We start from the raw sequence: 14,946 nt of genomic DNA, 5'->3' as shown, positions 1-14,946 counted from the left end.
CGGTACAAGTCGTACATCGTAATTTTGTAGCAATCACTTCCGTGATTCTAAATTCCGTCTCTCGTATTCTCATAACGTCAGCTCAGACTGCTTCGACCTACCTTCTACATCGTCTTCTTCGTACTCCTCGCGTAGTTCTATGGTAGTAGGTCGTGATCTTCTTAGATGCGTGGAATTGTCGCAACGAAACTCGTTATCTCGTGACTAGAGACAGAACAAGCCTTCTAACCGCTATGTCACGCTACAGAAAACGACAGGTGTTCATCAACTACGGCCCAAATCGTGGATAAATAAAACTCGAAATAGATACAATACCCAACCATATACACTCTCCATTTCATCATCAATTATTACTCATCGTTCATTCAAATTTGCTTTGTATTCTAAACTGCGGCTCTCATTTGAAAAACGCTTTATACAAACGTTTTGTCGGTGACCATTTTCCAGAGTAATAGTATATTTACAAAAGACTTATTCGCCGATACATATGTACGTCAATGGCGTAACATAATACTAGAACATGGGATGACAAATTTCCCAGAAAATCGACGATTTTTCAATTCAACCTCGTTCCTCTCTTGCGTTCCCAGCAAATGACACATAAAACAAGAAAAAGGTTAATAACCACTCTCCAATTTCGAAATTCATGAACAATATCCTCACTATTTGGCGTTCAATTCTCGCCACCTAGCCAGATCCAAACCGCAACCCCTTGGAATTACACGCGCATCATAGGCTCACGCCGTCACCGATTACGGAGCCCTGGACGTCGCTGGCGAGTCGTTATACCTGGTACCAGGGTAATCGAGAAGCAGGTAAGAGGGATGCGGCGAATCGAGGCATCTGAAATGAAGGAAAGAAATAGAAACTCGAACGGCATGTGTTGGCGAGGATGACGAAGACCGAGAAAGGTTTCTACCCCTGGAACTTGAACTCGGTAAGGAGAAAGCTGAAAACCCGGCGGGGGTGAAAAGCAGAAATATCCGCGGATAAAGACGGAAACGGGGAAACGAAGAAACGGGGGGAAAGAGAAGGCGGTGTAGCGGAGAATAGGAAAGCCCGGAAAAAGCGACAAGGAGGGACGGACTGATAGAGAAAAGGAAGCACGCAAATGGCGTTGAGGGGTAAGAGAGCGGTAACGGGAGTCGAGAGGAGGAGGAGTAAGAGGAGGAGGAGGAGGAGAGATTTGTGAAGGTACGAGAAAGCAGCAGAGGTAGCAGCAGTGGCAGCAGCAGTGCCCGGGCATCAGGGCACAGTTTGGTCGGCGCAGGCGCTAGCCGGTAGACGGTTCCTGGTGCGGGCTGCAGGCGGCAGAGAGTAGGGGTGCGAGGGGGTGGATGTCAGAGGGTGCCCGTAGGAAGTTTATCGGCGGCGAGTGGCGGTGGGTGGAAGTGGTGCCTTCGGAGGAGGGGTTGTAGGTGGACGGTGGAGGTGGAGGTGGAGGTGGAGGCAGGAGCATACTCCGTACACCGAGGATTTCCAGGTAGCAGACAGTCTACGGCCCGGGACAGAGGGACCAGGACCAGCTTCGGGAAGGAGAGCTTGTCGTGGACCCTCTTCCTTATCGATATACGTGGATGATACGTACCGTTCAGTGTGAGTGTTAACTTCGAATGTTTACAAGCCTTGCGATCAACGTCTATGGAGGGACCTCGATATAATTTGGTTCATGACAATTCCACGAATCTCGATTGACATCGAGTCATTATCCCCGGTGCTCACGTTCCTAAACGATTAATATCCGGTGTGATTATTAAGATTACGGTCCGCGTAACCACAAAGAGACCACCGGTCGGTGGTGAGGGAGAAACAAGCTGATAAGAACGAAGACGCGGAGATGAGCGGTGTCGTTCGGCCGGGAACTGCTCGGAGCACGTGCCTCGCACGCAGAAGGCGCTCCGAGCGGCACCAGGTGCGCTAATCGAGGACCGATTTGCGAAACAAAGTGACACGAATAATAGAACGTTGCTCCACGATACGTCTCTTTACGTCCTTCTATTGCTCGTGCCGTTAACGCTTCGAGGACGATCTCGATGATCGCTTCGTTAACATCTCTTTTGACGCTTATCGGTATAGACGGCATGGGACACGTCAGCGGACACAATGTTGATCGTCCTATCCATCAAGGTAAAGTCCTCAATAATTTCATTTCTTCTTTACATTTACTTCCTCCGACAGCGTGTAAATATCTGAAATTATGCGGAAAGAGATTACATAATTTTCTGCACGCTTCCTAACGTTTACGCATTTCCCTCCTCTGTCGTTCCTCGTTCGAGTAAGAAAGGCAGATCAGTGAAAATTGGCTATTGTTGTCCCGTTCGCTCGGTGCGAATCGATCGATATAGATCACTAATTATATCCTTGATATGCCAGTAACGAACGTTATGAAAATCTTGATTCATCATCCACGAGCTATCTCGTTGAAATATTCATGCCGGTTTCAATGTTATCTGGAACTTGGTAACACGATATTTTAATAATGTAACGACGTGCTTTGGAATGAATATATAAATCAATAAGTAGGTTTGATGTAATAGCTAAGAATAAATGAAAGATAGCGGACTGAAAAACGATCGGGCTAAACGGATATCTTGACGGTTGGAAACAGGTATTTATTGCATAAGAGTGGTATAAAAATTTTCACGATACAAATGAACACGCTTATTGTGCACGCAAATGCCAGCGAAATTTAGCCGTGAACGAATAAGCAAAACACGCAACGCGATTCCCAAAGTAGGCAATCGTGAACTTTTTATAAATAAGGAGTCAGGCTTGTATGAATAGACTAGTTTCGTTTGCAACAGGAAGTCGCATACCATACGATTTGTGAATAACGAGAACGCGCATGGAATGCATACAGTAACGTGTATTGACAGGTGAAAAGCGCGAAAATGAATTTTTGACAGGCCATCGGTAAATGTCTATCGCTACTCAACTAGTCCGACAGTTTTTCGATAGCATCGTAAGAGAAACCGCGCTAAAAATCCCTATTTGTACTTACATTCTTTACGACAAGTACCTCTGATCGACAGAATATCGGCAATTATTGTTTTACAACGTTCGTTCTACTCGAATGTTCGTCTGGCAATCCATCTCTTTTGTATTCTGGACGTATATTACACTCCTGCAATGTAACATGAATGTCAGAAATAATAATAAAAAAAATAACAGAAGAAATTTGTTATTATTTTATGGGTAATAAAAATTCCAAATTTTACTCATAGTAGGGAAAATATCACGGATAAATTAGAACGTGTCTGAAGATACCCGTGGATGATGTATAAGGAGTTTTATAATGAGAGGAAAGTAGGAGGGAAATACGAAAAATTTCGTCAGATAGAAAAACACGAGGAACGCTGTTAATTAAGAGCAAATAGCAGTAAGAAGACAGAAAGGGCAGAAAATTACGAACGGGAAGTGTCGTAATCCACAGTACGTAAAGCGTACAGCTTAACGAACGATCCAAACTTTCGCTTCTAACACGTAAGGTCAACTTACGCCAAAAAAGATCCAAAATGTACTGCCTCGAGGCGATCGTTCAACCCTTCACCGTTTGGAGCCCACGGGCAAAAAGTCATTTCACAGCCGCTACACTTTTTACCGCAGAAACAAGACGTGCCATGTGCCACTTCCTTCATTCTTTGTTTCCCTCTCTTTCTTGCTCATCTATTTCGCTTTAAACGTGTCTGTTGCACAACATCCTTCGCATTCTGCCAACGATGCGCTTTCATATTTCTATAAATAACGAGAAAAGCCAGCAGTAGTGAATTTTCCACGAGAGTGTTAATTAATTACCTGTATCTTGTTAATTAATTAATTGCCACTATTAAAGACAGTTATTGGAATTTCATAGACCTGAAACTATAAATTCAGCATTAATATAATTCAAATAACAAATTTAATATTCACGTTGAACGATCGTATTTTAGATGAACGATATTGCAATACGTACATTTCTTTTTGCATTTAGCGTGCATGCGTGCGTGGAAGTGGATAATGGAAGGAAGCTTGCTTGCCAACCTGTCAAGCAAACTTTTGTAGAAAATTAGGCTTTATTGTTCCGAAGATAACTCGAAGTCCTATTGCAAAGTTCTTAGTGGCAGTTGAAATTCCTGCTAGAAAGATATTATTGATCATATTTTCCATTTATCCGCATTCTGAACTCGATGGTCTCGCGAGACTAGTATTTGTTTACTTCACATATTCTTTATACGTCTTTTATATTCGTCTTGCTCGACATATAGGTTAGAACGGGTAACACGATAATGTTGACACTGGCTTCAAACAGATTCAAAAGAAATAGAAAAATTATGCACTCAAGGAACTTGCATCGTTCTAAAAGGTTAAAAATATTATCACTTCTTAAAGCTTTTTACACTTTGTTACGATATAACTTACCTGATAAAGAACAAAGTAGTATAAGATGACAGAAAATCTAGTTTCGTGAATCAATAATTTATTCGATCGAGCTACAATGCGTTTGAAGCGTCGCGCAGACAATTCGATAATTGCGCTTTGTGCTCCATCTGTGGTTAATCTGGAATATTTTTAATTACATTTACTTCCTTTCATATACATCTATTATTAAAAATATGTAGTAAACACAGGGAGTGATAAAATTAAGCTTACTGTGCCATACTTCGTTAATTTAACCACACAGTATGTGAAAGAATTATAAATTATCATTTATTATAAGTATCAAATTTTCACAGTTTATCCAATATCGGTCGGTAATATGCTTCTGCATTCGAGTACCCTCGTTTCAAAACCAGGTATATGATTTCAATTTATTAATATAAAATAAATACTTTATAAAAAGGTATTTATTATTGCATTATATTACTATTATTGTATTGAAGATGTACTGAAATAAATTAAATAAAAAAGATAATTATATGCAGTGGTGTGTATGCAATGTACATATATGCATGTGATTCCGACAGTTATTGATAATATAATAATTAAACAATACAAATAGTCCGTGTATTTCTGGAGTTTGTTTATTGTCATTTTATTATCTCAGTTAACATTTATAGAACACGTATATCAACGGGAAATAATAATTTTGTTTATATAAAATGCTTTATAAAACATTGTTAATAAACAAGTTTACAAAATTGAAGGTAAACGTGAAATACACCTGATACACAGTGATTGCACACGCACAGATAGGCCTCTTTTCATTCGCCTCTTGCACAGTCAGGTATGCACGTGGTATGCATTTTTTCTCTAGTCGTCCCAGCATAGGGTAACTTTTCCTCGTGCTTTTGTATACGTATGTAGCTTGCATATAGGGACAAGTTGTATCGTAAGACGGCGGTTTACCTTGCTACATTACAGAAGCTACTTGGAGTGGTGGCAAGGTTGTATAGGATTGAAGGGAGGGAGTTTAGAGAATAGAAAAGGCGAGAACATGAAACGCAACTACAGGAAATCACATGCAGCGCGACCTAGTTCGTGAAACAGTCGGAATTTGGGATTCGTTATTAAGAAAACTTCGGTGCCGGCCGATGGTATGAATTTTCCAGATCTTACGAGAAAACTCTTGAGTTGTCAAATTTACCTGTGTCGCAAGATTAGATACTTCGTTCGAGGTTGTGTCTTGCTATATGAAAAATCGTGTGTTTTTCGTTTCATTAATGAAGAACGAAAAGTTTTTCCGTTGAAAAATTTAATTTGCCAAAGCCTTGAACACCTCTGATGTGTATGTCATAGATTTAATTTATTATAACCTAAAATACGTTTTCTCGTTTTACAACGATAAATATTTCTGTTTGAAGATTTCATTTTGTGAGTATGGTTTGACATGTTTTTAATATCTTTGTAAGTATGTATTTGAACTTTTCTATATTTTTTTTTATTTTATTGTTTACTATTTTATTGAGTCATGACATTTTCTTTTATAGTACTGAAACGGTTAGCGAATTAAGCTTGACTACTTAATGAGAAGCTTGATGAAGAAATTTAATATCGCTCGGTATTACGGTTCGCCTACATACAAGGAACCTTGTTCAGAGAATTGCATGTTAAAGATAACGCGCATTCTGTACACTTCGATAGAAACCGGGTTCGCTTTATTAATTCCGTCGAGGTAATTTCATTGAACTTTGTGACGAACATACTTTTAAATCCTACTGTCAACACAATAAAAAACGAATTACCTCAACATTTTCTGCATTATTGCGATACAAAATTACTAAGGTAGTAAGTATTGAAACTTTCACGATCTATTTAAATCGGAAGTATCATATTAATATCGATATTAAATTATTTTACCAATTTAAATATTTTTCACTTATTTTCATACATATATATAAAATTTATTTTACAAACATCTTTTTCATTAGGTTACATTTATAAATATTTTATTTTCATTAGTATCATTTCGAAATTTCTTTTACTATTTATTTTTATCTTTTGTTGTATTTATTTTAATTTCTAATTAAGTGATATTATGTTTCGAGAAAACGATGTAAATTAGTTACTTATACTTGGAAGTTATGTTGCACTTTTGAAGGTGGAGGTGGAGGAGGAAAATTTCAAGCAAGCCTCGGGGGTAGGAACTTTGCACCTTTACCAGTGAAACTCTATCCGTTCCCAAATTTACTTCTGGCATTCGAAGCAATTCGCATAATCTTGCGCTACCTGACCTATTCATCTTTCAAGGCTAAATCTGGGCACAATACGAAAATGAAATTACATGTAATTTCTAACGTCTATGACTACTATTATTATAATATGGAATTACTTGACATATTAATATTATAACCTAAAAATGAGATAAAACTGTTTCTTAAATAATAGGACGCGTTTAACAATTTCATTTGTCATCTTGCAGAAATGGAAATAAAAGAGAAGGCAAAAAGGAAAGCATTTATACACTGCTACAATTTTTTTGTTTCATGGGGATTATGATCTACGAAATTATATTTTCTCGTACGCCTTCCCTCCTTTTTGTTTCGTGTAAGTCCTTTGTCCAGATTCTGCATTTTGTCTTTTTATAATATCTACAAACAAGATTTTGCTGTGTAAAAGGGACCACTTTGGTGCAACAAATTTATTATAATCATCAAAGGTATTATTATACATTTATTATACATGCTATGTGTATGCATATAAGTATTATATTATATAAAAGATACAAATGACTTTGAATATATATTCTCCTTCAATTTATACAAACTTTGTATATACCTTTGTATATTATTACACATAATAGAACCACTTTTTGCTCTACCTTGTATCCATATACGTGTATGTATCTATATTGCATTATTAATAAATTTGTGCTAATAAAAAATGAAAAATTATTGGATAATAACTATTCACAATGTATTCATATCAATTTATTTGTAAAATTTACTGTTGAAAATATAATGTAACAAGAGAAAGATTTTATAAAAGAATTTTAAGGTTATAAGTTTGTGTTGTATGGTAGTAATAATATATATATATGTATTTTCTTATCCTGAATTGTACAGAAAAGGCTGCATTGTATTTGGCAACATACCTTGCAAAAAATTTTGATGTATTTAACTGATTTCTAAATGTTTGATAAATGCATCGTGGTAAGCTGGAAATTTAGGGTGATCATGAGACATATATCTGTGATTGATTTCGTTCGTTCTTTAATTGGAATGAAATACAATTATGAGAGGAGACAAATATAAATCGACTTGAAGTAAATGTGCGTAAACAATAAGATAGGAAGAAGATATAAGTTAGGTGTAGATTACGTTGTTTTGATGCAGTGTTTACTTTCAAAAATTAATTAGTTAATATACGCTGTTTGTCAAGTTATGAATATTTTTCCACCAATTAGACAACGTATATTATATCTGTGAACGTTTAAAGTATTTTGATATCACGAGATCATTTATTTTCAATAATCTTTTGTTGATCAATAACAGTGTATTTTGTTTCCGAGTTAGACGTTATACCATTAAAGAATAAACGATTTCGATAATATCTTTCTCCTTTGACTAACTGATCTCTCCTTCTCCAGACAAAGGTAAAGGCTTTTAAATATACAACAATGGCTCGTTAATACAGACGGAGAAAGGCTCGTTAATATCGACCCCCACCACCAATTCTCGGAAGTAGTCTAGGCGAGGAACTGTTGTTTTTTTTGAGCTCAACTCTGGTTGGTGAAATAAATACAACGAATGAAAGTGAGCAGGAGAATAAAACCGTTAGCACTTCTCAATAGTCGGTGCTCGTAGCCAACAAACAATAGACTATCACTTCAATTGACAAAAATGAAATTTTTATAACGTTTATTTTCCCTTAATAACATAAATTGCAATCGATTTTCAAGATTTTTCCGATTAAAATGAGTTGAAACACGAAGTCAATTGAACTATTTCGTATTATAGCTTCATTATTAAGACAAAATAAATGTGACGAAAATTTCATTTTTTATCAGCAAACGCGATGTCGTTTGACGACTTCGAGCCTCAAGTGGCGAGAACTTTATTTCCCCGTTCGTTTCCATTCGGTGTGTTTATTCCATCTGTTTGATCTAAGCTTGGAAAATTTCGAGTAACAAAACTAACCATGAATTCGTTGATAACGATTTTACGAACACAAGCAATTTAAATATTAATGAATGAAAGTGCAGGAGAATAGAAAATAGAGAATTGAGTACGTTTTAGAATAAAAGAAAAAATGTAGATAGTGTCAGTTGTTAAAAGAAAGAAAGAAAAAACGAGGTTACAATGAAAGAGCCAAAAATTCAAATGCGTTAGTATCATATGTATGTTAAAATTAACATATTCTCTTTGTGAAAAATAAAGTTTTATTTAAAAGAATTAAATGTTTCTTTTGAAAAATTGATCGACAGACATTAATTTTTGATTCGAAGATAATCAAGTTTATTATCAATACGAGGAATCTACCTATGTATATGCATATAAGTAGAACGGTCAATAAGTAAGTTATCTATCTTTTAACAATCGTTCTAAAAGAGAACGCGTTAAAACTTATGTAGTTGCCACTAGGTGGCTACATAGATGCAACATTATTGTTGGTATATAGAAAGTTTCGATTCGATTGCCTCAGTCAATCGCGTATTACGGTATGCTAAACACGTAGTGTCGTGTGAAAAGTGCATCTAAATTTATAGATAAAATATTACTTTCCAGTCGAGCAACTCATAAAGAATTGGTATTTGTGTACGGATAAAATGTGATTTCCGTGTTTCGATGAAATAAAGAAAAATGTGGTTAGGAATCATTTCGATACAACTGATGGTGTGAATAAAGTTAAAATGATGGTGGTAAATCGGGCGGGAATTTTCTGGAGTTACAGTTCGTTCATCAGTGCCTCGTTACAAGTGCTGCCAGATGCTCGGGCGTCATATTGCGAAGAGGAATTGTATGTAAGTTTAAAATAAATAATTAACAAAATTTTTCTTTATTCATTCGTATTTTTTAAGAAGAGAGCTGTAACTTACATATTGACAGACATATATATGTATAGGTAGTGACGTGTTTAATGTGTTGAGTAAAACAGAGCGTTACAATAAAGTTTCGTAATGAGGTGTTACATGCTGTTTTATCGGGAACCACGTCGGCAAACTTTCGCGAGCCAAAAGGCTCGTATAAGGTTACGTTCGATGGATACGTTCAGCGCGCATGATAAATCCTTTTTGAAATACTACTGAAATATTCACAAAGTTTGTGAAAGGGAATAACATAATATAAATTGTGATAGCGAAATAAATCTTGTTGAACAGAATTACACGGATTGAATAATTAATCGATATAATTGAAATTTTAAGGAAAAAAGATTTTCTTTCGTAAATTTATACCGATTATTCGATATATTAATACGTGATATCTCACAGTAATTTTAGTAAACGAAAATTTTAATAATGAAATAATATTTCGCTTTACATCGATCAAAGTCCGATTTTCACAATGCATTACGATGCGGATATTACAGAAATGGAAATACCGTGTGGTAAATTAGTAAAAACATAAAATGTTCCGGGTTTTGTTATTAAGAAAACTTAAACGCAAACCACCGATATGAATTTCCACGTTCCTCGAGGGAAATGGATCGTTTGCCAAATTTATTTTCGTCGTTCCAAGCACAGCGTGGACCGTGCCGCGATCGATCATATTTTTTTTGCCAGTGAAACTGTACGATCGGCAGTGGTAACTGGAACGTTCGTCTATGTTCCAACTGCCGTTGTGTCCAAAGTTGGAAATGATTCATTAGTAATGGTACCACTGGTACGACCGGTATTGGGAATTCAATGCCTTCGCCGGCAAGTTTTCGATTAAATCAATCGTCATGGAGTTTCGACTCGGTGTTATTTGAATCTTGTCAACGTTTAAGAATTTCGACGTCTCCTAGAATTTCGGAAATTTTGCCAAAATCAAAAATATTTTACCCCATCATTTTTCATAAGTGAAACACAGAACACAAATACCAACTTAAATATGACTAACCTCTAAAAACCCTGGACGTCGTATTTCACACTCTGCTTCGATTTAAACATTTAAAAAACTATATTTTTCATGCGCGAGACGACGGACAGAAATACCAACCTAAATGTAACTAACATCCAAAAACCCTAGACATCGTATTTCACGTTCTACTTCGACGTAAACAGAATAGACTATACATTTTTCATATGCGAGACAAAGAACATAAATACCAACCTAAATGTAACTAACTTGTAAAAACCCTAGACGTCGTATTTCATGTTCTGCTTTGACTTAAACAGAATAAACTACGTATAAAGTTGGTATATGCGACATATATCGTCCTATTAATTTGGATAATTTGGACTAATGAATTATCGGAGAAAATGAAATTAATATTAAACATTAAATATGGCTGAAGTCAGAAATTTTCATTATTATTTTTCATTCCTTTGAGACAAACAGAGAAATTGTCCAGTGCAAGGAATTACGTCACAGTTATGCACACAGATATTGTGTTTGCAGTTTTGGTCGTGCGAAATGATCGGATTTGCATCTCTTCGCTATGCTGTGTACGAATCTAGCTAACATTCCAACAAAATGTGTCCTACACGAGAGTGATTATCCTACCAGTTACGCAACATCTGATTTATAAAGAGCTGCACGGCACTGTAAATTCCCTGAACCAAGAATAAATATATTACCCAGTCAATCAACAGCTTAGCCGCCAAAAGCGCCTATTAATGAAGAAACTTCGAATCTCTGTATCGTCCGTGCATATTGTACAGCCCAGCGAAATGTCAAAGACCAAACAGCTAATGTAGATGGCGGTCTGCGAAGAGAATTGTCTGCGCGCGGATACAGAGACACCACTCGGCGCATCAAGGTAACTACTTTCAACGTAAAACGAGATAAAACGGATATAAGACCCATAATATTGAATCTAAAAGAAAATTTTCGTGCTTTCAGTTCCACGGTCTGCAACGGTATTGACATATTTGACACTCTGTGGCATTTTCAATTATTTAAATATCGCGTCATTCGTAATTTTTCCTCTGAAAATATTCACCGTGGGAAAACGACCGTGAATGCAATGGCGGCCAATAGAGTGCACATTCAGAACTGTGTATTCTCTTCACGTTCCAGGCTGCTCGAAACTACGTCAAAATTTTAAAAGCTCAGAATTTTGTTCATCTAGCCGACTGACTGTGCAATGGCATTATCATAATAATGAAACACAATTTAAAATACCGCAAGCCTTTAATTTACAAGCGGGTGTACCCAAACCTTGTGCATGGGATCTTTAAAAAGAAGATTGACATATCTTTCAAAAGCCTGGATGCTAAGTTCTTGACGGATGATGACTTTAATGCTAGAAATGTAAGTTGGGGCATAGAAGTTGCAATTTGAAAGAGTAGATTGCATATTGGAAATATATAATCATATAATTATTGAATAAATTGGATCATACAAGCACTGACTATCTACTCCTTCATGAGCCTTAACAGAATATATTAATGTTAATTGAAAATGAGAAGAGAACTGATAAAAGGATCAGCTGAGAAAAACATAAGAGAACAAGTTGTTGAAAAACAGAGATTATTGGACAGAGCAGCTAGGAATTTCACTTGACTTCTACAAAGTTACACGAATCAATTTTTCACTAGATAATTAGGAGAACCAGGGATAACAAAAGCCAAAGGGATTACGAGATTATAACAAACAATTCTACCAATTTGAAACTCAGCATGCTGTTCAGCTGAAAGTCGACGAGAAGAACGGACGTATTTGACATTTCCTTTCTTGAAGCATTCAAACCACTTTCTGTCAACTCTCCCTACCCTTCTCATTCTTACTCCTTTTTCTTTCTCGCTCATTCGCTCACTCACTCCCTGTCTCACCTCAATTGTAAGTTCTAGAAGTCAAACTCTGGAATATTATATTATCAACTGTCTCTCCCTCTTAAAGACTTTGTGTATAGAACACACAGATTGATACTAAATATGAAGTTATATTCCAAGAAAGACCTATGGAATTGATTGAGAAATTATTGAAAAATTGTTTGACAAAAGTTATCAACTGTTGACAAACATTACCAACTACTTCTCCTTTTCAAAGACTATGTGTATAGAACATAGAAATTGATAGTCAATATGAACTTGTATCACAAGAAAGACTCGTGGAAATGATGGAGAAATTATTACAAAATTCTTTAACAAAAGTTTCATCGACAATGTATTACAACCTCCATTATCCAAACTAACAGAGATACCAAAGTGTTTCAACAAGCTAATTTTTAGATATTGGATTGTCTACTCCTGATGAATAGATGTTCATTTTTGTGTATTCAGAAAACTGAATAGAAATATTAACAACAGGAGCAAGAAATAATTAATTTAAACTTGATTTAGCTCCAGATTTATGAAATTTCTCATCTAGCTAAATCCCGCAATTTTTTTAGCAAGTTTAATTAGGTTAAGTTACATTTTTTATGCCTCGTACTATCTCAGCCTTTTCTCTAAAGCCCAAAATGTTTCGAAGTACCGTAGTACGTCATTACTTCCATATTCTATTTCATTATTCAAAGTTCATGCAATAGTACATGCAGTCTCATGTTCAGCTGAAAATATTTTATCAGATTGGTATAAATATCTTTCCATACATGCACCTCTTGATATTTCCAAAGTCAAGTTGCATTTCTGAAAAAGGAAAATATATGTTAACTCTTTGCACTATAATTGCTTTCCTAGTTTGTTCTCGGTCAACTCTGATTTAATCTTTCTGCTTTTGATATCACAAGTTACGTATGAAGTAATTGCTTGCAGTTATTTAAAGTTCAATATTTTACTAAGAAAATGTATAATATCAAAATACGGATATTTAGTTCATTGTTATTTATATTCTTCTAAACTGCGCTACCTTTTAAAACGATCTCGTAAAAATGGCTTCCTGTCGTAAGTTTCACAAAATTAGATTCATGTTTGCCTTCCACCTTTTATTTTTCAATTTGAACATACTAAGTACGTTTGCCTTGAGGATCTGCCATTGGTTTTGCTATATGGCCCGTTTATTTTGAAAGTGGTGCAAATCCATTTTCTGTGGTTTCGAGAAAATTAAGGGTTAGCATATTTGTCAATTTAAAGATATAGGTTAATTATGTCAGGTTTGGCAATATTTCTACTAATTTATCACTGTGTAATTGATTATATAAATTTCTTTTATCAGATTGCGTTTGAACATCTGATAAGGAACACTAAGGGGCCCAGGCACCGGTGCTAGACTTTCCGTTCGGGCCCAGTCGGTCCTCAGGGACCGGCTCAGACTAAGACCAAAAGGTGCTAGCTTTCGATGTTAAATTCTTTGCCATCTTTGGACCTAACGTTTCAGAATTTCTGTTATAACAATTGATACAGTATCTCCGAGTGTTATGAACATTTTGGTCGCTGCCGGCCCACTTGACAGCCGAGTCTGGGTCTGAATGGAACGGCAAGCAAAACGGACTGGGCACTTAACGTGTTAAGGTTAATATATTTCGTTATATATGAACCATTTTACTCTATCACCTTCTCCCATATCTTAGGAAACATCATTATTCCCTATTTCAAGATCTATGGAGTACAGTGGATGCGGTAGAACGTCCCAATTAAATTGTAACAGCTTTTCTCTTATAGCTAATGCAACATGAGTGTGTGCATTGTCGTGATGAGAAACGACACCTCGTCGGTTCGTCAATTCTGACCGTTTTTCTATTATGACGGCTTTCACTTTGTCAAATTGATTGCAGTATTCGGCACAATTGATGGTTTCACCTTGAGCAAGGGGCTCGTAGTAGACTACACCTTTCCAGGCCCACCAAATGTACAGAACAACTTTCTTCGGGTGAAGTCCATGCTTCCCGATAGTTGAAGGTCTATTGTCCTCAGACCAAGTGCGTTTTCGATGCACATTTTTATTCATAATTCAAGGCCCGTCTCCAGTCTCTTTAACAAGCCTCTTTAACACTTAGCCGACCGATCGGGGAGATCTCCCATTTTGATCTTAGCAACGCGTTTCTCGTTTTCGGTTATTACTTACACTACCTCCATTTGGAGTTGTTCGCAATTACTGACGAACTGCTTCTATAAAGCACAACGTATAATAAAATTCACCAATTTTTAAGGCCCCTTATTCGGTATTTCCGAAAAGTGCCCAGTTTGTGTTCCTCAAGCGCGGTGGAAACCGTATAGTTCGCTCTGGGGCGTGCGGTCGGCTAAGTGTTAACATGTTAAACGCCACGCCGGTTTTACGTGGCGTTCCGTTCACGCCACAGTTAGCCGTCACGTGGGCCCTTCCGGGCCGTACGGACCCACGAGGCCTGAATGGAAGGTCTAGCGCCGGTCCCTAGCCGTTTGAGTCCCAAGCAGTGCGACCGGGCTCTTCAGTCGAAGAGCCGCGCTCAATTTTTCTGAAGCACCATATATGGTGCTTCATGGTCACATAGCACCAACAAGTGCTGTCGCAACGATTCTGATTT

At 36.7% G+C, this 14,946-nt stretch overlaps 1 protein-coding gene across 1 annotated transcript in view; it reads left to right on the top strand.

Annotated features, from left to right (window-relative positions):
• Window positions 1–2,006: 2,006 nt before the first annotated feature.
• The window catches only part of LOC108549582 (lachesin), a 151,716-nt gene continuing 138,776 nt past the window's right edge, over window positions 2,007–14,946 (top strand). The window contains exon 1 of the mRNA XM_017903051.1: window positions 2,007–2,127. Within this exon, the coding sequence (XP_017758540.1) occupies window positions 2,034–2,127 (94 nt within the window). The 5' untranslated portion in view covers window positions 2,007–2,033. The remainder of the gene's footprint in view (window positions 2,128–14,946) is intronic.

This window comes from Eufriesea mexicana, unplaced genomic scaffold, assembly GCF_001483705.2.
Source record: "Eufriesea mexicana isolate 0111107269 unplaced genomic scaffold, ASM148370v2 scaffold2087, whole genome shotgun sequence".
NCBI lineage: Eukaryota > Metazoa > Arthropoda > Insecta > Hymenoptera > Apidae > Eufriesea > Eufriesea mexicana.
Note: the sequence above shows the minus strand (reverse complement) of the source record. Positions and strands in the feature narration are given on the sequence as shown.